General features: G+C 43.7%; 1 protein-coding gene across 2 annotated transcripts in view; it reads right to left on the bottom strand.

Annotated features, from left to right (window-relative positions):
- Positions 1-4458: 4458 nt before the first annotated feature.
- LOC114039251 (myelin-oligodendrocyte glycoprotein-like) overlaps positions 4459-26959 on the bottom strand; it is a 36334-nt gene continuing 13833 nt past the window's right edge. The window contains exons 4-6 of one of the 2 annotated variants that reach the window (XM_027856935.1): positions 19982-20335; positions 14250-14364; positions 4459-4596 (exon numbers count right to left, since the gene is read on the bottom strand). In XM_027856935.1, the coding sequence (XP_027712736.1) occupies positions 4485-4596; positions 14250-14364; positions 19982-20335 (581 nt within the window). In that variant the 3' untranslated portion in view covers positions 4459-4484. Of the gene's footprint in view, positions 4597-10435; positions 11985-14249; positions 14365-19981; positions 20336-26959 lie in introns of those variants that run through there. The other variant, XM_027856936.1, reaches the window with a different exon arrangement.

Below are 26959 nucleotides of genomic sequence, written 5' to 3'. Positions count from 1 at the left end.
TATAGGGCTCGTTCAATATTAGGAAAACTATGAGCATAATTGACCATATCAATAACAAAACCAACAGAAATCATATGATTATCTCAATACATGCAAAAAAATCCTTTGACAAAGTACAACACCCATTCCTATTAAAAACACTAGAGAACATAGAAATAAATGGAGTTTACCTCAAAATGATAAATAATATTTATCTAAAACCATTGGCAAGCATTATCTGTAATGGGGATAAGCTAGAAACCTTCCCAATAAGATCAGGGGTGAAGCAAGGATGTCCATTATCGCCTCTATTATTCAATATTGTACTAGAAATGTTAGCTATAGTAATAAGAGAAGAAAAAGAAATTGAAGGGATTAGAATATATAATAAAGAAACAAAACTATCACTCTTTGTAGATGACATGATGTTATACTTGGAGAATCCTACATAATCAACTGAAAAACTATATAAATAATAACTTTAGCAAAGTTGCAGGATATAAAATAAACCCACAAAAACATCAACATTTCTACATATTACCAATAAAGTCCAGCAGAAAGAGATAGAGAAATTCCATTTAAAATAATAGTAGACTATAAAATACTTGGGATTCTACCTGCCAAGACAAACCCAGGAACTGTATGAACATCATAACAAAACACTTTTCACACAAATAAAGTCAGATCTAAACAATTGGGAAAATATTAATTGCTCATGGGTAGCCCAAGCCAATATAATAAAAATGGCAATTCTATCTAAATTAATCTCTTTATTCAGTGCCATACCAATCAAACTATCAAAAATTATTTTATAGAGCTAGAAAAAAATAATAACAAAATTCATCTGGAAAAACAAAAGATCAAGGATATCAAGAGAATCAATTTAAAAAATATGAAGAAAGGTGGTCTGGTCATACTATACTTCAAGCTGTATTATAAAGCACTAATTATCAAAACAATCTAGTACTGGATAAGAAATAGAGTGGTGGATCAGTGGAATAGATTAGAAAATGTCAATTGGGCAAAGCCTGCCCCTCAAAATGCAGAGGAGTCCAAACTGAGTTAAAAGCAGAAAAGTTTTATTGGAAGGAAAATCAGACATTAGTGCTGAGGCACCCGAGCACAAAGTACAAAGGAACCCACAGCCCAGGAGAGGCAGGGGAGATTTATGCTTGAAAACCACAAAGAGGAAGTTCAAGGAGCAGTTGGGAAAAAAGAGCAATCTTTCTAAGGAACAGGTGGACATAGAAACAGAATGTTTCGCAGGAACAGTTGACTGCAAGATTGATTTGGGTTAGTGGCTCAGCAAAATCACTCAATGAACACCAGCAAAGATGTTTAGGAGTGAGTAAGACTTTGGCTCATTGCAGACTCCTTAGTGACTGCTTTCAGCTAACAGGCTTATTTTGTGTCTAGTACATCTGCCTGGTAATCTAACTCATAGAAAACAGACATATTAGTCTCAAGGGGTACTTCCACAGTATATGTTGCATTATAATAAATGACCATAATAATTTAGTATATGATAAACTCAAAGATCCAAGCTTTTGGAAGAAAGACTTGTTATTTGACAAAAATTGCTGGGAAAACTGGAAAACAGGATGGCAGAAACTAGGTATAGATCAACATCTTATACCATATACCAGGATAAGGTCAAATGGGTACATGATTTAGACATAAAGGGTGATACCATAAGCAAATTAGGAGAGTACGGAATAGTTTATTTGTCAGATTTGTGAATACAGAAAGAATTTAGGACCAAAGAAAATATAGAGAGCACTACAAAATGTAAAATAGATGATTTTGATTCTATAACATTAAAAAGTTTTTGCACAAACAAAACCAATGTAACCAAAATTAAAAGGAAAGCAGAAGACTGGGGAAATTTTTTTTTTTTTTTTGCAACAAGTACCTCTGATAAAGTCCTCATTTCTCAAACATAGAGAACTGAGTCAAATTTTTAAAAATACAAGTCATTCCCCAATTGATAAATGGTCAAAGAATATGGATAGGCAGCTTTCAGACAAAGAAATCAAAGCTATCTATAATCATATCCAAAAATACTCTAAATCATTATTGATTAGATAAATGCAAATTAAAACAAATCTGAGATACTACCTCATACCTATCAGATTGGCTAATATGACAAAAAAGGAAAATGTTGAATGTTGTTGGGGATGTGGGAAAACTGAAACACTAATGCATTGTTGGTGGAATTGTGAAGTGATCCAACCATTCTGGAGAACAATTTGGAACTATGCCCAAAGGGCTATAAATCTATGGATACCCTTTGATCCAACAATACCACTGCTAGGTCTATATCCCAAAGACATAAAAACGGGAAAAGGACCTATTTATACAAAAAATTGTAGCAATTCTGTGGTGGCTAAGATTTGGGAATCAAAGGGATACACATCAATTGGGGAATGACTGAACAAGCTATGGTATATGATTGTGATGGAATATCATTGTGGTGTAAGAAATGACAAGCAAGATGATTTTTAAAAAAAACCTGGACTTACATTGTGGCAATTAAAAAGTTTGAGAGACATAATTTCTGAGTAATTTAGTAATTTAATGAGTAATTTAGTAATTTAGTCATTTTATTAAAAATGCCAACATTTTAATAAAAAAGATGATAATTTGACCATCTCTCTTAGACCAAAGATGATCATAGTGACCAGGCTCATAGCTTATATGCTCATTGGAAGAGGGGTGTTTCCAAGGGTGGCAATCAACTCTGATTGGTTAACAATTAATGAGAGAATGAATATAACAATGAGGAGTTAGACTTATTCAAATGAACTTTGATTATGTTTTTACTTCTAAGTTACCCCCAGCCTTGGGCAATCTATTCAAATAATTTATCCCCACCATAATCTGAAAAGAGCACAATGGCTTCCCCACTTGTGTGGGTTCTGATAGAGAAGGTTAGTTCAACCTTCAGAGACTGAGGTCTTGAAATGAGGATAAAACAAAAAGGGAGAAATCTGAATCTCCCCAAATCATTGGTTATTAATGATCATTTTGCTCAATATGAACTGATGAAAAGTGAACAGAACCGAACATTCTGTGCAGTAACAGCAACATTGTATGATGAAGAACTGTGAATGACTTAGCTATTCTCAGCAATACAATGATCCAACACAACCCCAAAGGACTAATGATGATGCATACTATCTGCCTCCGAGAAAGAACTGATGTTGTTTGAATATGGACTGAAGCATGCTAATTTCCACTTTCTTTCTTTCACTTTTTTCCTTTTATTTGAGCCTCCTTGAACAAAATCATGTCTATTCTGATGATCCTCAAATCTACTTATCTAGTCCTAACCTTTGTCCTGACCTCCAATCTGGCATCTCTGACTACCTATTGAACACCTAGAAGCAGAGGTCCATAGACATCTCAAACTCAAATGTCCAAAACTGAATTCATTATTCAGGCTCTCCCCTGAAATCCTCCATTCCTTCTAACTTCCCCATTTCTTCTGAGAACCCCACCCCCACCAATCTGTCAGTGTCCCAGGCTGACACCCTAAGTGTCGTCCTCAGTTCTTCACTCTTCTTACCCTCCTGTATCCAAACTATTTCCAAGGCCATGGATTTTACCTTTCATTACATCTCTTCGCTATTACCCCTGGTCTCTTCTGACATTGCCTCCATCCTGGGGCAGGCCTTTATCACCTCATACCTAGACAATGGCTCAGATCTGCTTGTTCTACCTGCCATCAGTGTTTCTGCATTCCAGTCCAAACTTTGACCCAGCTAAGTGATTTTCCTAAAGCACAAGTCTGATCATGTCACCTCTTCACTCTCTTCACTAAATTCCAGTGGCTCCCTATTACCTCCAAAATGAAATATAAAATCCTCTGTTTGAGGTTCAAAGCTCTGAATAATCTACCTCCCCCTCACAATTTTCCAGTCTTACACCTAAAACCCCACACATCCTCTGACCCAGTGACACTGGCCTCCTTGTTATTTCACCCACAAGACCCTCTATCTCCAGACTCTGGGCACTTGTCCCAGCTGTCCCCCATGCCAGGATTGCCCACCCTCTTCATCTCAGCCTCCTGGCTTCCCTTACTTCTTCAAGGTCCCACTAAAAACCCACTTTCTTCATTGTAGTGCCTGTCTTTGGTTATTATTTCCTATTTGTCCTCTCTGTAGCTTGTTCGTACATAGTTGTTTGCAAGTTATCTTCCTCATTAGACTTTGAGCTTGGGGAAGGCGGGGATTGCTTTTTGACTTTCTTTGTATCCTTAGCACTTAGCCAAGTGCCTAGCACATAGTAGGTGCATAACAAATGCTAATTGACTGACTAACTGACATTATGTACTAAGTGGGTATTTCTCTAGTCTGTGGCTAAGTTGAAATGTCAGTAGGTGGTAAGATGAAAGGGCCACAATGGGAGGGACCAGAGTGACCCTCCATGAGCTGGTTTGGCAAGTAAGCATGGGAAGAAGGAATACCAAATACAAAAGAAGATTCAAGCTTTCTTTTTATTTTCTAGTTCACAGCAAACCTGAAATAACCAGGCAGGTACCAAGGACAAGTCAGGGATGTTGGCAGTGAAGAGCAGGGTGACAGTCTGAGCATGAGTCCTTCTGCCCCCTTTAGCCTAGAAAGAAAGCAATTGTGATGATGAGGGGTGCATTGGTAAATGTTTAACAACTGGCTCTCCAAGGAAAAAAAACTATATGCAGGATACATTTTTAAGTTGAATGTGCATTATTAATATTTCCCATCAATCTCTTAAGACTAGACAATCAACAAAACAATAAATCAAGCCCTGATTTGTCCCATTTGCCTATTTCTGAGATGTAAATGTTCATGCTGAAAATTTTGACCAGCTGCTCTTTGGTGAGCTCATAAGAGCCAGCTTCAGCACAGCCCTGGACTGATGCCTAAGGATGTGTAATCACACTAAGGGACATAGGAACTGTGGCCCCAGTTACGCTTATGCAACCTTATCTCCCCCTCCTTAGACAGTCCTCACACTTCAACCTGCTCCCCCGATAAATCATTTTCAGGTCCTTTGAAGGTCCAGGCTGCACATGTCCTTCAGCACTATTGTGCCTGCAGGTCAAGCCAATTGTCAGCAGAGACTTTGGATGTGCAAAGGAATCCCCTCCCTCCATCCCACATCCCCAAATTTGGGGAGGAAATGATTTTGTAACAACTATTCCTACCAAACTATTTCAATAAATGCACAATATCACTGTACTGTCCACTTTATAATGAGAAACATTTGATGGGGGTTTGTTGAGCTGCACTGCTATAAACCCCAATGCTAAGGGTTATCCCTAAGAATCCAGAGGGGAACGGAAGCCAGCTGCCCTCCAGACACTCAGGAAAGGTGGTGTAGTGGATAGAGTGTTGGGCATATAGTGGGGAAGAACTGAGTTCAAATGCTGCCTCTCACACTTACTAGCTGTGTGACCTAGGACAAGCCACTTTTCTTTGCCTCAGTTTCCTCATCAGTAAAATAAAGGGGGCTTTAAGGTCTCTTCCAGCCCTTTGTCCATTATCCTAGGATTCTTTAAACTTATGACCCAGCCAGCCAGACAAAGGGAAAGTTGGAGGAGTGAGCCCAGAGTGGGTATTTACATGAATGAGGTCCAGCCAGACAAAGGGAAAGTTGGAGGAGCGAGCCCAGAGTGGGTATTTACACGAATGAGGTTGTTCCTTTGGAAAAGAGACTGGTTTAAAGTCAGAAGACCTGAAATTGGTCCCCCTCTCCTTTCCCCACTTAGAAGCTGTGTGACCCAGGACAAGTCTCTTCCCCTCTCTGAGCCTGGTCCTTTATCTCTCAGGCTGTCAGAATAACCTGTGTGCCTGCCTCTCAGGTAGTTGGGAGGCTCACTAGAGAGGGTGACTGTGAAGGTGCGCTGTCAGCTGTTAAGTCTCAGAGAAAAACGGTTGCTGTTGTTTTTGCTCACTGCTCATGCAGGTCAGCTTTTTGCCAGCAGAGGGCTCTCTAGCAAAGCTTCTAAAATTAGGATTCTGTTAAACAGTGAAAAATAACCCAGAGCAAACATTGAAGGCAGAGTAGAGAAAACTCCCAGATGGGCAAAGACTTTGCTCTTTTCCCATCAGGATCCTAGGACTTCAGAAGGTTCCCTGGAAGGGAGCTCAAGGATCATCTAGTACAATGTCTGCTAGACAAATGAAATCCCCTAGTATCCAGCCTCTCCCTTGAAGACCAGCAGTGATCTGGAGCTCACTACCTCCAAAGGTAGTACATTCTCCCTTGGGACAGCTCTATTTGTTAAGAAGGTTTTACCTACATTGAGCTTGATCTTCCCTGCACCCTGATCACCCCCTTGCTTCTGGATCTGGGCCCTGGGGTCAGGCAGAGCAATATGGAATCCTTGCCACAAGTCTCTCTGCTCTAGGCCATCCTCCATTCAGCCACAATGGGATTTTCCTAAAGCAAAGGCCTGACCATGTCACTCCTTCCACTCCCACAATAAACTCCAGTGGCTCCCTATTACCTCCAGAATCAAATACAAAATCCTGTTTTCCTTCAAAGCCTTGCATAACCTAGCCATTCACCCCATTCCCCTTTTCAGTCTTCTTCCACCTTAAATCCCCCAGGGCTTCCATCCAGTGACTGGCCTCTGAGCTGCTCCTACAACAAGACAAGGACTCTCTCTGGTTGGAGGCTTTTCTCTGGCCTCCAGGCCTGGAGTGTTCTCCCTCCACTTCTCTCCTCTTGGCTTCCCTGATATCTGCAAGTTCAAACTAAAGTCCAAACGAAAATCCCATCTTCTACAGGACGTCTTGTCTGATCCCTCTAAATTCTGGAGCATTCCCTCTGGTGATTACTTCCTATTTATCCTATACATCGCTTCTTCGTGCGTATTACTTTGCTTGTTGTCTTACTCAATAGACTCTAAGCTTCTTGAGGATAGGAACTGACTTTTGCCTTTCTTTGTATTCCCAGTTTAGTGCACTGCCTGGAACATCTTGTTCAGACACCTTGATCATGTCTGACTCTTCATGACACCATTTGAGGTTTTCTTGGCAAAAATTCTAGAGCAGTTTGCTGTTTCCTTCTCCAGCTCATTATACAGATGAGGAAACTGAGGAAACCACAGTTAAGTGACTAGCCCAGGGTCACACAGCTAAGAAGTGTCTGAGGTCAGATTTGAACTCAGGAGGATGAGGCTTCCTGACTTCAGGCAGGGCAATCTAGCCACTGTGCAACCTAGCTGCCCTCTGGCACATAGTAGGAGATTAATAAATGCTTATTGACTGGCTGACAGTGTGAAGGAGAATTCCAGTAGCTCTGCAGAAAGACAGTGAAAGTTTTACTTAATTCCACACTAAGTTAATCAAACTGCTCCTAACTAGTCCCAGGCACAGGCATAGAGAAACATTGGGGAGGCCTGTTTTCCCCCTACCTCTCATGCTGGGATAGAGTTACCTATCAGGAACAAGAGTAATTATAGTCAGCTTTGTTCAGCTCCTTGTAGTTCACAGGAAGTTTCTAGATGTCATCTGTCTTCCTCATAAGTAGCACAGGGCTTTAGCAAGGAGAGCTAGTATGACAAAATACTCTAGCTTCTTTCATCTCCATCACTAGAGAAGAAATATCCTTCAACCCTGCTGGGGACCCACTATTATTTGGTGCTAACTCCATGGCTTGGTTCAGGCTACTCTAAAGGTTTCCATTTGACCTTCTCACAATATACTTCACAGAGGTTTCTAAAGGGGCTCCAAGAGCCCAGGATATTCCTTTCCTCCTTGATCTTTTCTCTACAATCTCTACTGAATGATCAAACAGGGCAGGGACTTTAGAGGATGCGTTGGGCTTGAGTGGGGATGAAGGGCCCCTACTGCTCTGATGTCTAGCTTTCTGGCACTCCCATAGGTGGGACATCAATGCTTTCTTATCAACCCCATGCTTCAGGAGCCACAGCCAAAGCTTCCCCCAGAAGAAGGTATTACTGCCTTTTGCCCACTCAGCAGGTTCTGTGACTTCTCCTTCCATTCTCAGAGTACCTCTTGAAATGACAATAGGTTTGTTCTTTCTCCCCTCCCAAATCACAGCTGTCCCAACCTCTTGTTCTGATTTCACCAGATAATCAGGCTGCACATGTATAGTAGTGTGTTGGGGAGAGACCTCTAGCTAAAGTCTGCAGTCATTCTGATGGGCTCCACCCAGAAGGTGGAATCTCATTCCCAGCTCCCTTGCCCCCAGGCTGGGCACAGGATGGGGCAGACCATGAGGGAGCATAGACCCAATCTAGCAAGCCCATTTCCTTTAGCAACTTCCTCCCTTGCAGATCCCCATCTGGGAGCAGGCCGCAGTGAGAATTCAGCTTTCTGGGGACAGAGTCAATAACTCCTCATCTCAGCCACCTAAAGGGACAAAGTGTGATCCCCATCAGGATCCCCATCATTGGTTCAACTGACCCTGTAACATAACATCCTCAGAGAGCTCCCCTGGGAACCTCATCAGATGTCTCAGCTTTGGTTCCATTAGACCACACCCTCAGGCCCAAGGCTCCAGGGCCTCATCAGATTTCTGTTGGAACTTCTATGACATCCTCAGACCTTGGTAGTGAAGGGTCATCCACCATCCATCCTGCTCCCTCAGAAGAGGAAATTCTCCTACTGAGTCTCCAGCATTTGTTTCAACCACAAGGGAGCACTCCCCATTCCCTTCCTCCCTTCTGCTCTCCTTCTCCTGCCTCATAACTTATTTCTGCAGGACAGAGCAGAGCCCGCACTTGTTAGAAACAATTCATTTGGACCCCTACTCTATTCCAATCAGTATTAATCAGCTTGATATTTTACATAAATCATATAGCATAATTAGATAATATAGGTTCTTATAGTAGGCCTTTATAATGGGCCTCAAACTTTAATGTGATGTTCGCTACTTGTTTACCAAGTTATGAGCCTCACCTGCACAACCACAAAAATGCTGACAAACATAACTCCATACTATGTTGTTCAAATTCCATGTCCAAACCCAGCATGGGTAGGAAAGTCCCCCAATTTATTTTTGTGTCTCTGGACCACTCTTTTGTCCAACATGAGGAAGTGACCATCGTATGACCACTTAGTCAATGGAGTTGCCCAACATGTGATACCCCTACTGATGTCATTTTTGGCTTTCAAAAGCAATGTCTAGGGGCAGCTCAGTGGTGCAGTGGATAGAAAACCGGCCCTGAAGTCAGGAGGACCTGATTTCAAACCCGGCCTCAGACCAAACACTTGATACTTACTAGCTGTGTGACTTAACCCCAATTGCCTTAAAATAAAAATAAATACAAAAGCAATGTCTATCAACCAATGAGGTTTTGTCCTTTACCATGTCTCTTTTGCATATTTGGGTATCAAACTCCATAAAACAAGGTCTTGCGGACCAGGGGCCTCTCAGATTATGAGGAAGATCTGGAGTCCACTTCGTTAGAGGGTATCATGGACCCTTTAATAAAGTGCCATTGGCTCAGAGCTCTGCCTCAGTGGTTTTGCTTGCAGATTAGGCCATTATAATCCCCTCACACCTCTGGATCAGAGACCATGCAAACTGTAGCAGAACTCTGTTGGTTCCCACCCCTAGAGGAGGAGATCCCTTCAGTTGTGCTGCCAACAGCACTTTTAGTTGTCCCTGGGTATTCATTACAAGGCACTTAAAAGCCAAGAGCTCTGCCTCTAGTTGTTGAATGTGCTAGTGATGTGGTTTAGGGGTTCAGGGGTGCTGGGACCCCAAAATCACAACACGCGGGTCCTGCCAGAAAGAATTCAACCCAAGCCTTCTTTCAGTCAAAGACAAGGTTTATTAGAATATCTATCATATTGGGCACACTCTTAAGGAGTCTGAACATTAGTGAGCTATTGGCTAGATTATAAGAATCTAAGCATCTTAATGGAGACAAGAGAGACCTTATATATAGAAAGACTGTGGGAGGGATCTAGGAGTGGCCAAGCAGTTTGGGGTGCCTGGAGGAGGGATCTAAGGAGATCTGGATGGGAGTGGCCAGTAAACTGGGGTGAACAGAACTCCTGGGACCTGGACAATGGAGCCTAGCTAGGATTAGAATAAATGTGGGAAATGGCCAGGGGCCATAGGAAAGTAAGACAATGGAGGGGAGATTGGGTGTAGCCACAGTGAAAGACCAGTTGTTGGGATTATAGCCTCAGGCAAACACCAGAGATTTGGCCATGTGGGAAAGTCCAGGGATTTTCCTTTCTGGGGCCCAGATCCCAACCCCATCACTAGGACAGTTCACTTTCAATCTTATTATGCTGGCATTTAATCACTGAATAGGTGTTGCCTCTGTCAAACTGAGACCTGGGAAAGATCTTAGCTTAAAAAGGCCAAGGTCTCCCATTGCATCCAGGGCCATCTCTAGTCATCCTGATCTGTATCTTGCCATTGGACTCAGATGTCTTCAGAGGAGAAAGTGAGGCTGGTGACTTCACACAGTCCTCCCTCACTTAAATCCAATTCATCTGCATGTCATGGCATCACCTCCCTGATGCCATAGCCTTTTTCAAGAATGAAGGACAAACAATACTATGTTGGCAGTCCAACTTCTTCAGGATGGCCAACAATGGCAAGAGAATTCTAGAACATGGTGTTTTCTTTTCTCTCTCTCGCAGCACCTCCATGCATCTCCAGCACCACGGAGCTAATCACTCTGTATGAGTGGGTGCTTCTCCCTGTTCCATTTAGAGGAGTCCCCATAAAGGACCAGAGTGGGTCCTTGCCTTCAGTTCCATAGTGCCATGTCTTGCAATCCTCTGATTACCCCACCCTCTGTATTCACACTGGCCTTCTTACAGCTAAACCACGATATGGGCCATGGAGCCATGTCATTTCATTTCAATTATTGACCATACCAATGTTAAAGGGGGTCCAGAAACAAGCACCCTGTTAGTTTAGATTTGATGTTGGAATAAAATGTAGCACTTGGAAGTTGTTGAACAATTTCCCAAGTAGGTTGACTTAGAGTTAACATAGCAAAGAGATGCATCAAGGATAGAGGTACCTAACTTCCCTAGATATCCTCACCCTGATCCCTTCTGATATTGTCTCCATGGAAACTTTTGGTAAGATGGGTGGGCAGTAAGTGTTAACTCATAGTCTGGAGACTTCTACAAGTGGGAAGGGTCCTGATCTCACTTTTTATGGGGACTTTTTAATGCCCTTAACTGAACAGGAAGTCACATTAACATATTCAGAACCCACCAGGAGGCTGAGTCAAGGTTGAGCCTTGCCCCACCCTGGGGTCAATCAAGTCCTTGTACGCTCTTTTCCTAACCAATGCTGGGAGGTTAGGGAATGAGGGAACTCTGGTAGATAATGATCCAATTTTACTGTTGGTCCTCTAGATTCCTGAACCGCATTCCACTCTTGAATCTTTGAAGTTGAGTGCTGGATCTTCATGACTGTCTGGGCATCTCAGGACAGAGGGCTGGGATCCTCTGAGCCCCTCGGGGCCTGTGATGTCCAGTAATGAACATTTTCCTGCTGCCCTGGTCACAGCCATGACTCAAGGAATCCAGAGTCTTCCTCCTGGGCCTTTCTGACCACCCTGGGCTTTTCTCAGGGGGCCCTCTATCCTTGTGACCTCCAAACACAGAGACTTCACAGTTAACACACAGGTTTCTGTTCCATGACTGTTGATGTCTACCTGTGTAGGCGCTGGCTTTAACGACGTCCCTCTATGTTACTGCCCTTTGGATTCTGGCTGATGTTTTGTGCAATTTTAAGAAGGAACAAGTTACTTACACCACTTTATCATTGGCTTTCTTAATCATTATTTGGTCTGGGGTGAATTTCAAGTCTTGGCTAGAGTAGGTGTGTGCAACTGGACAGTCTGACCCCTTTCTGGAAGCCGGCAAGGTCTGCAAACTAAATTATTGAATTTTCCTTAAGCTTTATTTTCTTCATCTGTACGATGGCCATAAAAATACTTCCCTTTTGTATCTTACAAGGTTGTTGGAGAGTGAGGTTGGGAGTGGAATTCTCTACACCTTAATACCCTGTAGAAATGAGAGGCATTATTATCATATGTGACTTATGATCCAGGGGTACCCACCAAGGAACTGTGTCCAAGACTCATAGGGGTCTTGAACACATGAACACATGGGGTGAGAAGGATGGTTACCAAAGAATTTTTCTCTCTGACTCTGCCTCCAACCCAGAGTGAACTCTGAGGAAATCTATGAGGTATGGCTTAATAAGGCTCATGACTAGTGGTTCCCCAGGGTGATAACAGGGTTGAACATTGATCAAAAGTATTTATTGTTCACCATTGGTATCCCATACAGTTTGTTATTTCTTCCAACCAGTAACAAACATAAGATACAAAAAAGTTCTATATTTGGGCCTTTGGCCAGATTAAATAGGCAAAACTCAGGGGAGAAAAAAAAAAAAGGACGGTATTAAAACACACCAAAGCAATTGTTCCTGTTTTGGCCAGAAACCCTGCTCACACCTCTGCTGTCAATGAAACAAAATCAATTGTTTTATAAGGGTTATTAATAATTTGATAAGGTAAATGTAATACCTTTGTAAATAAAACACAACTGTTTAATATAAATTATTTTTTAAATCATGGAAAATTTTAAAAGTAAATATAACTGATTTCCTTAACGGTAGGACTTCGGATTTCGTTAGTCTAGAGAATTCTGGATTAAGGAATTTTAGTTAGCAATGCTGGTCTATGCTTTTTCTGGTAACCCTATTCTTAGAGAACACTGGAAGGTAAGTGACTAGCCCAGGGTCACACAGCCAAGATGAGTAAAAATAAAAATGGAAAAGGGTCCATAAGAACCAAATTAGAGAGAAGATAAAAATAAGTGATATAAACTAATAAAATGTTAAAGAAACATTTTAAAATTGAAAAAGTTGTTTTCTAAAACAAATTTGAATTAAATTGAAAAACCAAATTAACTGGACAAATAAAAATCTTCCTGACAGAAGGTGGGATAGAATGCCTGCCAGCTGAAGGGACGTAGGCTCTGGCAATGAGTGACAAATCAGGGAAACCTGGGGGACCTACTTGGGTTCCAAGTAGGTGCCTGCTGCCTTCAGGATATGACTCTTGGGGGAAGCCCCAGTAATGCCCCCTCAGTCTCAGGGCCTCAGTTTACCAGGGGCATGAGCTCAGGAAGAGGCAGCCTCATTCAGGACAGAGGAGCTAGATGCAGGGACAGGGAGCAAGGCTGACAGGAGCCTGGGGAGAGGAGCTGGCACCTGGGACCAGGCTGCTTCAGTAAGCAGGTAAGTGAGTGAAAAAGACTTAGCTCTTCTTAGCAATACAACGATCCAAGACAATTACAAAAGACTCATGATGGAAAATGCTATCCATATCCAGAGAAAAAACTGATGGAGTCTGAATGCAGATCAAAGCATACTTTTTCTTTCAATTTTCTTTGTTTCTCTCATGGTGTTTTCTTTCACAACATGACTAATATGGAAATTCATTTTGCATGATTATACATGCATACCCTATGTTAAATTGCATACTGTCTAACCAAGGGCAGAGGAGAGGGAGGGAGAGAATTTGGAACTCAAAATTTTAAAAAATAAATGTTAAAAATTGTTTTTACATGTAACTCAGAAAAAATAAAATATTATAAAAAAAAAAGTAGATCTGTGAGACTCAGATGAGGGAAAGTTCAACCACTGCCTAGACATCATTGATTCAAATTACTTCTTCAAGTCAAAATTACTTAATTCCTTGAGTCAGCCTTTGGGTGCATAGGTGTGGGGAAGGGATTGGGCATGGAGACAGGGTGTCGGGGTAATGACCAAGGTACTAAGAGAGAGCAGGCTAGGACGTTGACTGGGGCCAGTTCCTAGGAGCAGATCCACATTCAGGCACTGAAGGAAAGAGTTCTGGGAACAGGGTACCTGGAAAAGGACAGTCCTAGCAATCCACATCTCTCCACCTAGACCTAGAAAGTAAGCCAGAAACCAGTTCCTAGGTGGGAGTGTGGGGAGGATTAGGCTGAGGTGAAAACATGGCTAAGAGGTTTCTCCCCAAGAATCCATCCTCCTGACTCTCAGTGGATGATCACCTTTGACACAACCCACCTAGCACAGGGACCTCTGAGGAATTTCTCTGTCATCCCAGCAAAGCTCAGGTCCCTGAGCCCAGGGCCAGACCATATGTTCAGATCCAAGAGAGGCGCCTTGGGCCAGCAAATCAGGGGATCCTCAGATCCCTCTCACAGCAATAATCACAGGGTCCAGTGAGTAATGGAAGGATTAAAGGCCAAAGGGCAGGGGCCTCCTCTTACCTCTGGAATTTTGTTTTGCAGAAGAAACAAGTCACCATGAGGGAACCAGTGAAGACCACCAGGACTACGGCAGCAATCATTATAGGAAGTGTCTTCTGAGATGTGGGGAGACACTCTGAAAACAGATCCCCAAACTCCATTATTGTGGAAATTAGATAAGGGAAACCCCAGACCCTGATCCCTGTGGCCCAGGTTAGGGGTGGGAGCATAGAGGGCATCAGGATTCAGGAAATCCTGGGCAGGGACACTGCTTTGTGCACAGATGATGCAGTCTTCCCCGCCCCCCCCCGCCCACCAGCCTCTAAACAACCCCCCAAACCAAGCTTCCCCCTCCTCAGAGGAGTGAATGGAAGAACTGGAAGAAAGCTTAGAAAGAATCAAGCCCAGCTGCCTCAGTTTACAGAGAGGAAAATAAAAGAGAGTGTGTTCCTCCTTCCTTCACTTTGTAAGTCACAGAGCCAGGACAGAAACCTGGGTTCTCTGACTCCCTCTTCCCACCCCCTCACAGCTGTGTCCTTATAGATTCATAGCCTTTAATAGGGTGATGGGACCTTAGATCGCATCTAGTCCAACCCCACCATTAGACAGAAGACTACAGAGCAGAGAGGGGAAGAGACTTGTCCTGGAGGGTCCACTGAGGTAATGACAGAGACAGGACCAGACTCCAGGTCTCCTGAGACCCAGGCCAGGTCTCCTGATACCACAGGTGCTACTCTCTTCTGAAGTTCATTCTGGGTTTGGTTCTTACATCCCCATTGAGAAATTCTCTCTGACCAGCCTGGACTCCAGCAGCCCTGGGATCAACCTTCCACTAAACTGTCACATTAGTCCATTGCATTCTCTGGGCCTTGGTTTGATCACCTATAAAAGGGGGTTAGGGCAGCAGGTTGATACAGGAGAGAAGAAATTGCCCCAGACTTGGAAAATCAGAACATCTGGTTTCAAATTGCATTTCTGTCCTTAATGGCTAAGTGCACAGGTCACCGGGTTTGTCTCCTCCTCAGCAAACAGAGGAGGAGGCCTCTATATAAAAACTCTAAGGTCCCTTCCAAAGACGACATTCTTCAATGCCAAAAGAGTCTATCAGCATCTCTCCCTTCTTGCAGTAACCTTCCATCTCCTCTAATCCCAGGAGTCCAGTGCTCCAATTTCCTCATCAGTAACATGGGCAATAGAATATTGGAAGGAACCACATCGTTGGACAGTGATGGTGGGGCCAGATTGTGGAGTACTCTGCAATAGGGAGCCGTGGAAGTTTCTTGAGCAGTTGAAGTGACATGACTGCAGCTATGTTTTAGGGAGATGAATCTGGCAGCTTGTGCAACACAGATTTGTGAAAGGAGAAACTGGAGACCCTCCTTTTAAACAAAAGAAGAAGACGGACTTGGAGTAGGGATATTAGGACCCAATCCCATCACTGGCACTTATCAGGGAGTTAGTATAAATAAGTCCCTTTGCTAGCCTCAGTTTCCCAAATGTGAAATAAGAGCTTTGAATTGAATGACGAATAAGGTCTCCGCTAGCTGGAACCTCAGATTTTAACTACTGTGTTCTATAGAAGGGCAGCTTTTCAGGAGGCTAATTATCCTCCGAGCTGAAACTGTGGACAGAGGGACATTCTCTTGAGGTTGGATAATGGACTAAACCTGTTCCATGGTCCAGAAGTTCTCCCTCCCTGTCTCTGGACCCATTCTAAAATGTTTCAGAACAAAGTTTTCTTTCAAGGCCAGGGGTCCCTGTTGAGAATCTTCTATGGGCCTGTCCAGACCAGTCCTAGGCCCTTGGGGCAGAGAAAGAGCAGGGGAGAGAAGTCAAACAATTTAGGCCCTGCCCAAAAGGAGCTCACCATTTAGTTGGGGAAGTGAACTTAACACCTTTAAATCGGTTTGTGAACCAGATGACTCTAAGGTCTGCTTGGGGGTACAGCTAGGCAAACCTTTCACTGCTTAGAGACCCCATCTCTGACTTCTACCAGATGAATGAGTGTCCTGGAGAAGGGGCCTGATTTCTTCCCTTTGGCCCCAGAGGCTGATTGGGAATAACTGCTAGAGATGATTGGGAGGCCTGTTTCACCTTCCTGCCCAGGAGAGCTGCCCCAGGTGGGATGGGCTCCCTCAGAAGGGGCCAAGGCCTCCTTCTACTGAAGGTCTTCAGCCAGGGGCTGGATGACCATGTGTTTGAGGCATTTCAGGGATTTCCCTTCAGGTACTGGCTGGACATGGTGGTCTCTGAGCTCCCTTCCAGCTCTGAGGTTCCATGGGGAAGTTGAGTCCTGGTGAGACAGGCCCAGTGTCAGCCTGAGTATGAGGCCTCTCCCTCCCCTTCCTTCATCCTCACTCCCTCTCTTCTCTTCCTCTGGCCACAGAAGTAGAGGCCTCCCTGCTTATTAAAGCTGATTCCTCTCCCTGTGCCACTGATCCTGTCCCCTCTTCTCCTTCCCTCCCCAGGACCATGCTGCATAATCATCCCCTATCTCACATGTCTTCAGTGTCTCCTTTTCCAGTGGCTATGGTCAGGTCTCCCCAGTTCTAAGGCTTCCAATGAAGTTTTACCCCCCTCTCTAGTAACTATCCCTTCACTCCTAAAATTGGGGGGAAAGTTGCCTGCCCCTTAAAAGTCTCTCATGTTTCATACCACACTTTCTCTTCTGTCCCTTTCAGTTTGGATTTCTCTCCCCCATCATTTGCAAGGTTAGTATTGGGGGAAAGCCCTAAAATGCATTAATAAGTGAAAAGCCATAAAAACTTGAACCCTGTGAAAGGTGGAAGCCCAAACATGGTGACCTATTTACAAATTGTAACTTAGATACTAAATCATAACTTTGACACTAAGTCAAAACTTAAGACACTATGACCTCTGAAAGCCAAAACAAGAAAACTGTGACCAGGACAGGATCAATACACAAACTTACTTTTGGGCATAACATTGGCTTGACTCCCAAGCTCCTTACTAAGCAGAAAACCAAAAATATCCACCAATCAGTGCTGATGCACTCTCTAGCTCCTCCTGCCTTTGTTTTCAGTAATTACCATGGGGGTTTTGGGGTTCTTGAGCAGGGATCCACAAAACCGTCTGGTAGCCACCCCAGATTGCACCTGTTTGTAAGTATTCATAATGATTGATTAAATCACTGCCTATAATTAATATGAAGACACTTAACTTTGGTATTAAAAAGAATACCCCACAGATGTGGGGGAAGTACAGGGTTCTCCAAGCCAGGGGAATTCCAGACCTTACACCATTCTATTGAAATGTTTCCTCCAATGTCATCCATGGCTTCCTGATAAAGAAATCCCCTGGACTTCTTTGAGTCTTCATTGTCTGTGACCTCTCTGATATTGTTGGCCTCCCCTCAAGCCCTTCTGGGACATTTATGGTTCTCTCTTCCACTGACTTCAGAGAAAAGACCCTCTCCTGGTCTTCCTCCTACTTCTCTGTGGACTCCTCTTTCTCCTTCACTGGCTCTTTATCTCAACCAGTTTGGGGGTAGGGGGCCCAAGGCTGGTCAAGGTTCTGTTTTTAATCCTCTTTTCTCTCAAAGATTGTAGTACCTTTAATTAACTAAAAGTCTTTAACAAACAACTCAAATTGCATGACTTTCATTCCTAAATCTCCATCCCTGACCTTTCTTCTGTGCTCAAGACCTTCTCTACCTAACCTCAGAACACCCCCATCTAGATGCCTTTTCAGCATCCCAAACTCTCCATGTCACATGCTGAGGTCATATTTGTCCTTCTTAAAACAGTCCCTCCTTCTGATTTTAGAATTTTAAAATCAGAGGCACCACAATATATACCCAAAGGAGTATTCCAAAGGGGAATCCCTTTGTTTGAGGAATGTCTCATTCCCACTGTCTCCCTCACCTCAAAAATCAATACCACTGCCAATTCTTCTCCATGTTGCTTCCAGAACAGCTTTGCCAGCCTTTCCTTCCTCTCTTTTTCATTGGGACTACCCTGGTACACATCCTGCTTACACCCTGCCTGGAGTCTTCTATTAGTTTCCATACATGTTTCCCTACCTCCACTCTTCCATCAGCTGCCAGGCCCATCTGCCCTGCACATGGCCCTGCCTAGGCCATTCCTGCCCTTCAAAATCTACAAGGGTTCTTTGCTGTGGAGCTCACCCTGCTTAGCTTGGCCTTCTACTAGAGTAAGCCTCCCCAGTCTGGCAGCATCCTGCCATTCTAACCTTATCCCTTCTTCCTCCATGGGCTCTGTGCTTAGGTCAGACTGGAGCAGACCTTGTGCCCTAACAATGCCCTGCTTTTCCTGCTGCCATGCCTTTGCTCAGGCATTTCCTAGTGCTGGGAATGCCCTTCCTCCTTCCCTTCCTTTAATTTGATCACCACCACCTCTTCCCTGATTACTGGGTCACTTCACTCTTCACATCTCATTTCATTTTGCACCCTTCTCATGCACTTATCTTGTGTTACTGTATATTCCAGTTATTTCTCTTGCTTCCTCATCCTAACCTACCTGATTCCTAAGCTGGGCAACTTGAGGGCAGGGGAGACCTATCTTATCTAAATTTTCTACCTACTCCACAGAAGTATAGGGACCTGTACACAGTAGTTACTGGACTGAACTAAATTACACAGGATTGAAATGAATATATAAAAAAAAAACTATGTTAAATTAAATTGCACGAAAATAGAAGTTTTTTGAATTGAACTAAGCTATGTCTCAAGTGATCTATCACTCCATTATAGAGGGAAGTCCAAATTAGTTTGATGAAGGAATCTCCTGAAGTGGTTGCATTATTTGAAATCCTACTGCATATTTCCATTGGGTTGGAACTAATGACCATATTTCACATAATTATGAATTCAAATAGTATGAATTGAAATGTATTAAATTTATACTAATCAGGACCTAGATTTATGCATCAATTCAGAAAGGGACTATGATTTTGTCAGTGTGCAAACAGCTATGTGGGCACAGCTATAATTAAGTTGGCACAGAGAGTTTCAGTGACTTGCCTGCAGTCACACAGCAAATAAGAATCAGAGGTAGTATTTGGACTCAGTTCCTCCTAACTCCAAGTCCAGCAGTCTATCCACTCTGCCACACTCCCTTTCACTCTGCCATTATTTTTTAAAGCAGGTTAAGCATCATATTTCTCCTGTTCCATCAAGGAAGGAGGCCGGATTTTTTCCCCTTCTCTACAGCCTCACTTAGCACGAAGTTGGGCACAGAGAAGGTGTCTAGTCAACATTTGTTACTAGGCCAGTGTAGATGGAAATTATCAGATGACAGTCAAGAAGGCGTCAGAGCCTTAGTACCCCACTCAATGTTTGGCTTTTGAAGGCCAGGTGAAGCCTGATGTCTCTGAAAGAGACAATAAAATCATCCCCATTTTTGAGCTCCAGGACAGAGGGGAGGCCTGCATCATCTTTTAGTGGAAAACACCAAACCTGAAGGATCAAAGGGAGGAAAGAGGATTGAAGCCAGGAGTCAAGGTTCACTTCCCAAAGTGAGCTTGTCCTTTCCCACCTGCAGGACCCAAGGGAAATGTCAAGGAGAAGAAAATGACCAGAGGAGGGGTGAAAAGAGCCGAGTCTGATCCTGAGCCCAGACATTTCCAAATTGTATGATCAAAGTCCCTCCCCTCTCTGTGTCCCATTTTCCTCTTTGTTAAATGAGGGGCTTTGGACTCAATGTTCTTTAAAATCTCTCCCAACTCTAACAATCTGAGATTCAGAAGACACCCATACACCGCACAGCACCTACCTGCTATCTGCAGTTCAATGTGGGCTTCACTGTGATAGGTAGGTGACTGCATCTGGCATGTGTACGGACCAGAGTCAGAGACCTGGACCTGCTGGATCCTCAAGGTCACCTTCCCCTCAGCCATGTCATGTTTCAGCAGCTCTGTCCTTCCCTGGAGCTCAGTGCCCTGGGATTCCTCCAGGTTCTCCCCGTTTGGGTACCTGTACACAAGGGTCTGGTTTCTGAACCAGTTCACAGTCATGTCCCGAGCATCCATCGTGGGGGAGATGTCACAGGAGAGTGTGACATCTTCCCCTTCCTTGGCCTGAATGAGCTGAGCGGGGCCAGCCACTGACAATGGTAGCTTCTGGCGTTCTAGGGACAAAACAGAAGAAAATTAGAGGACAGTGTAGGGCCTGGATTAAGAGTATTTGTTTGTGTGGCTGGGGGAGGCTGCAGCAGATGAAGGTCTGACTTCTGGATCAGCTGCTGCTCTGCTGTGGGCCAAATCCCTTTCTTTCCAATGATCCCCTTATAGAAAGACATTCTCTTTCTTGACTACTTTGCGTAGTGGGAAAGAGAGGAAGCTTTTTGGATGCTGGAGGGTTAGGCTTGGGGACAGGAAAGCCACAGCTACCATCAATGGCCTTAATGGAGGTGTTGCATTAGCCTCTGTTCTGCAGCTGCTCATAGGTAACTTACAAGTGCAGAGGGAGCTCAGGCTTCTGGGCTGGTGTTTGCTTGCTCCTTATACTCTATTGGCTGTGTAGCTGAGGTAGGAGGGTGGGCCAGAGAGTCAAGTGAGGTGTCTTTGAGGAGTTCTGTTCATTGGGGAACTGGGGAGTCTAGATCTGGTGTCCTTGTGTCTTGGATCTCCCTGGGCTAGCATTGGGAAGGGTCTGATACACTCATTCTTGCTAAAGTGTTATGGCAGAGAATGGCTTAACATGCTAGTCTCTCCCAGAAATATCTAGACTTTAAAAGGATACTCTCAGAACTGTAATGAACAGAGACTCTATGAGAGCTGAGAGACTTGGCTTCTGGACCTGGCTCTGCCATCACCTTTCTGTGTGACTGCAGGCAAGTCCTTCCACCTCTTTCAGACTCCTTCTCTTGATCATTTTCCACCCTCATGTTGTGGGTGCATCATCCCCCCCATCCTCACTCCCATTCTTCTTCTTGCCATTCTGCATCTTTCTCTGAGCACTGTAATGGAAACAACAGTAACCACTGTGTCTGGGAAAAGTGTGTCAATGGACTACCCTACTGTTCCACTACCCAAATCACAACTCCCTTCCATGGTCATCTCTCTTCTTTTCCTATTGTCTATCCTGTTGGAAAGTAAGTACCTTGAGGGCAGGGACTGTCTCACTTTTGTATTTGTACTGGGTGAGTCGTTGTCCTTCAATCTCAAAGAGGACAAAAATGATGTCATCGTGTTGTATTCAAGGTACAGTGTGTTGAATCATGGCAGATCAGACCAATATGAGCTCAGAAGACTGTAGCTCAGATCAGGCACAAATAGTGCATATGAACATTTGGTGTGTGGATGTTTCTAAATTTGCACATCTCATGTTTCTTTTGAGTTTCTGCAATTCGGCTTTGCTCATAGAGTACAGCATCTTCTTTGAGGTGGGCATACCATGCTGGGCAGTCCTGTGCCACTGTGTCCATCATCTCACAATCAATTCTAAAGTTCCTCAGAGAGACTTTGAGAGTGTCCTATTGCTTCTTCTGATCTCCATGTAAGCACTTACCTTGTGTGAGTTCTTCTTGGCAAATGTATGTTTGGCATTCCAACAGTGTGGCCAGCTTATTAGAGTTGTATTCTGGGAAATAGAGTTTGAATGCTTGGTAGTTCAGCTGGAGAAAGGACCTGAGTATCTGATACCTTATCTTGCCAGGTGATCTTCAGAATCTTTCTAAGACAATTCAAATAGAAATGATTTAGTGTTCTGGCATGGCTCTGGTAAACTGTCCAGGTTTCATAGGCACACAACAATGAGGTCAGCACAACAGTTCTGTAGACTTTCAGTTGGTAGGCAATCTAATACCTCTTCTCTCCAACACTTTCCTTTGGAGCCTCCTAAACCCTGAGCTAGCTCTGGCAATGTGTGCATCAGTCTCATCAGCTATATGGACATCCCTGTAAACGTATACTGCCAAAGGAAGTATCCACAGCATTCACAATTTCTCCATTTGTTGTAACCAATGGTTCCATGTATGGACGGTGTGGTGCTGGCTGATGGAGAACATCTCTTTTCTTGGTGTTAATTGTCAGGCCAAAATTTGCACAAGCAGCATCTCAGCTTCAGGGCCTGCATGGCAAACATGATCATCTACAAACAAAAAGCCATGCATCAACTCTTCCTCCCCTTTAGTTTTGACCCGTAGCCTTTTCAAGTTAAATAATTTACTGTCAGTGCAGTAGGTGAGCTGGATGCCATTTTTGACCTTGATGAATATAAAATTTTTCTTTGACTTCATCAAAGTTCATCATGGTGGAAGGATAGTCACCAATGATGATGGCATGGTGCTTTCCTATAAATAGCAATTGCATTGTCATGAGTCTATTATTCACTAGTTTTGGTAAACATACAAGCTTGTTAACTAGATTAATTTTGAGTGTAAAACCTACATCAGCTTCACAGTACCACCCATTACTATAGCCACTCTAAAAAAAATGTGGATCTATCCAGCTTCAACTTTGGTAAGCTGGCTTTCATTTTTCAGCCTTGTTTTACTCAGGGCTCCTAAATGGATGAAATACCTGCTGAGTTCTCTCACAACAAAAGCTGTTTATCTTCCCGTACTAATGGATTTCATGTTGTCCATAAGTGTGTGCATGTTACATGTAGCAATGGTGAGTGGAATCATCTTCACAAAAGTATTTGTACATTTTTTGTGTTTCAACTGCAACATAGTATCCCTGCCTACCTCAGTAAGCAGACTAGGGTTGAGTGAAGCAGACAATTTTTAAGGCACCTTTCTTCGCCCCTTCTTCGTGCCAGGAGGTGAGCCATGCAGTCCTTAAAAAAGGCTACTCAAATACCCAGGGGGAGGCTGAATCCCACTGTTGCTTCAGCCAGTGAGAAGACCACCATATGGCCTAAGCCACCTGTGAGCAGGCATGCAACTACAGCTCCCAGTGTATCCACAACTGCTGCTCCATCACTTGTCTGTCACCACAGGACTTTATGAGGTAGGCAAAAATGTTAAAATGGTATCATTGATGTCTTTTGACTTGAGCATAAATAGGATTTAAATGAGGCAGAGTTGCTCAAAATCATCAGGCTCATTCTCTCTTCCAGAGTCATCAGAGTTCAGTGGCAAGACAAAAGTCAAGACAACTGGTGGTAGCTCAGGATGTAGTGGATGACCTTGACATCTTCAATGCCTAACCAAGTTCTAAGCACTCCACTGTGCCTGCTTTAGCTACCTTCGTGGCCTTTGGAATAAATTGTTCTCATCCAGCCGTTCCACTGGGGAAAGTCTTTACATTCTTGGGGTAGACACCCCACCTAACTAACAGAAGGGTCTGTTACTCTCAACATAGTTTTATCTGTCTGTGAGGTGTGGCCACTACACATGCCATGGCTTCTTGAAGCCACTCACCTCTCAAAGTGTTTTTCCTAAAGCATAGGTATGACTATGTTCCTCCCTGCTCAAGAAACTTCAGTGGCTCCCTGGCACTGCAGCTCAATTCTTCCTTCTTTAGGAGGCCAATTCTGGGTCTCCTGGTTCTCACACCTGCTGCTAGTTTCCCTAAAGATGCCTCTATTGGCCTTTGTTGTATCTGACATAGGCAGCTATTTGCAGGTTGTTTCTACCATTCCAATGTGATCTCCCTGAGGACAGTGCCTATGTTTTGGCTTTGCTTTATATCCCCAAAGCTCACCATGAAGCCTGCCACATGTAATAATAAGAATCCCTAACATTCCTGTAGCATCTACTATGTGTCAGGAACTATGCTAAGCTCTTTATGATGGTAATAATAATAATGATGCCAGTAATAATAATGATAGCAGTATTTACATAGGCTTCAAGGTTTGTAAAGCACTTTCCACTGCAGGGATTATAATTGTCCAATCTACAATAAAAGAGATTGAGACAGAGCTCTGAGCCAATGGCATGTTATTGCAGAGTCCATGGTGCCCCCTAATGAAGTGGACCTCAGATCTTCCTCATGATCTGAGATGCCTCCTTCTTCCAGAGTTTCATTTTAATAAAGCTTGATACCAGATTGGAATACTCTAAAGGGGCTACACAAAATACTGAATCCCATTGGTTGATAGACCTTGCTGTGAGGGCTGAAAAATGATGCATCAGCGAGAAATGTTATGTAAGCAGAGGGGGTCCCAGGTTGGGCGAAGCTGTACTATCTCCACTGAGTAAGCGCACATAAAATGGTCATAAGATGGTCACCTGCTCATATTGGACAAGAGAGAGTGGTCCGGAGGTACAAAAATAAGTTGGGGGATTTTCCATGTATTTGAGTCACCTCCACCATGCTGGGCTTGGGCACCATAACAAGGAAAAACAAGGGTGAAGGGCCTGTAGTTAGCTTCCTATGATTAAGCAAGTGAACTTACAATCTGTAGCTTGCAGCTCTGTAAACCTTGTATGCAGAACTTATAATCATTACTCCTATGGAATCTGATTAATACTGATTAGAATAGAGTAGGCATCGGAATGAATTACTCCTCTCACCACAGGCTATCTCACTTGATCCTCCTAACAACCTTAGGAGGTAGGTAGGCTCTAGGTGGGTAAATAGATCACTGGACTTCAAGTCAGGAATCCCTGAGTTCAAATCCAGCCTCAGATACTTTCTAGCTGTGTGAAATGGGGCAAGTCACTTAAAACTGTTTCTGCATCAGTGTGCTCATTGGTAAAGCTGGATTAAAAATAGCACCCACCTCACAGGGTTGAGAATAATAAGCAGTAATTTTTATAAAGTGCTTTGTAAACCTTCAAGTGCTACAGAAATGCTAGCTGTTATTATCATTCCTATATTACTGATGAGGAAACTGAGGGTGAAAAAGTTTAAGTGATTTCTACAGTCTCATACAATAAGTAAATGTCTGGTAGGATTTCAACTCCTGTGTGCCCAACTCCAAGTCTGACCTTCTACTCTGGCACCTAGCTACCATAAGTCCTTAATGAATACTTGTTGACTGACTGGCTGATTTACATGTCTTCCTAACTCTAGATCCCCTCCCCCAATCCTATCTTCCACTTGGGCTGGGCTCTAGACTCATGTTATTTATGCATAGAAGTGACCATTCCTGCCTTGAAACATCTGTAGTGGTTTTCTACTTCCTTCTGAGTGAAGTTCAGACTTCTCCTGGCATTCAAATCCCTCTCCAACCTGGTGCCATCTACCCTTCCCAACTATTGCATTTGATTCCACTCCTGGTACTCTGGGCTCTGGCTAGACTGGACAACTCAAAGTCTCCTGAAATCACCAGCTCTTTGCTCATAAGGCCACTAGGTAGCGGAGTGGATTGAGCTCTGGCACCAGAGGCAGGAAGACTTGAGTTTCAACCTGATCTCAGACACTTACTAGGGAGGTGAACCTGGGCAAGGCATCAGTTTCCTCATCTGTAAGATAGGATGAATTAGTGCCAAACCCCCCTATAACTCTCCTGCCCTTTATAGCTCCACTCCTCCAAAAGGCCTTCTGCAACAGGTGCCTCCATTTCCTGTCCTCTCCCTCTCTTATTAACCCCTTACAATCTGGCTTCTGACCTCATCATTCCACTGACACTGCTCTCCCCAAGCTACTAATGATCACTTAGCTGCCAAATCCAATGGCTTTTGTCAATTCTCCTTTTCCTTCTTCTCTCTGCTGGCTTTGATTCTGTTAATCACTCTCCCCTCCTTGATACTCTCTTCCCTCGAGGTTTTCAGGATACCTGTCTCCCTCCTGGTGTTCTTCCTACCTATCTGACTTCTCCATTGCTGGATCCTCATGTAGATCCTGCCTCTAAGTGTAGGTTTCTCTCGGAGTTCTGTCCTCTGTACTTTTTTCTTCTCCCTCTACATGACTTCACTTGGTTATCTCATCAGCTCCCATAGATTTAATTACTGTCTCTATGCTGATGGTTCTCAAGCCTACCTTTCCCACCCCAGTCTGTCTACCGACTTCCACTGTCAGATCTCTAACTATCTTTCAGACATCTCAATCTGGATGTCCAGTAGACATCTTAAACTCACTATGTCCAAAAGACAACTCATTAATTTTTTCCCCTACACTGTCCCCGCACCCTACCTTTGATATGATTGTAGAGGACAACACCATCCTTCCAGCCCCTTAGCCTCACAACCTAGCAGTCATCCTGGATTCCTCACTCTCTCATCCTAAACATCCAATCAGTTGCTAAGTCTGTCAATTTCATCATTGAAACATCTCTCAAATAGGCCCCTTTCTCTCCTCTGACACTGCCACCACTCTAGGGCAGTCCTTCATCTCATACCTTGATTACTGCAATAGTCTGCTGCTGGGTCTGCCTGCTTCAAGCCTCTCCCCATTCCAATCCACCCTCCATCCAGTCACTGAAGAGATTTCCCTAAAATGCAGGTCTGATCATGTCACTGTGCTCCTCAGTAAACTCTAGTGGGTTACTGTTGGCCCAGAGAGCAAATTCAAAATACTCTGTTCAGGATTCAAAGTTCTTTTGTCACCCCAATCCCTCCTGCCATCCCAATCTTCTTACATCTCACTCCCCAACACATATTATTTAATCCAGTGACACAGGCCTCCTGGCTATTCCACAAACAAAACACTCCATCTCTCTGCTCTGGGCATTCTCTCCCACAGCACAGGTACCATGAACTGAGATAGGTAAGGAAGGACTCTATTTCCTTCTCCAGTTTAGGCCCTATGGCCCTTCAGAAACAGGCTTAGGGTGTGGGTGGGGTCTATTTCTTTGTCTTTCTCACTTCTAGGCCCAGATAATGAATTCTCCATTCCACCCAGACCAAAGCCACAGTGAC

Source organism: Vombatus ursinus, unplaced genomic scaffold (genome assembly GCF_900497805.2).
Source record: "Vombatus ursinus unplaced genomic scaffold, bare-nosed wombat genome assembly UNPS02011700.1, whole genome shotgun sequence".
NCBI lineage: Eukaryota > Metazoa > Chordata > Mammalia > Diprotodontia > Vombatidae > Vombatus > Vombatus ursinus.
Note: the sequence above shows the minus strand (reverse complement) of the source record. Positions and strands in the feature narration are given on the sequence as shown.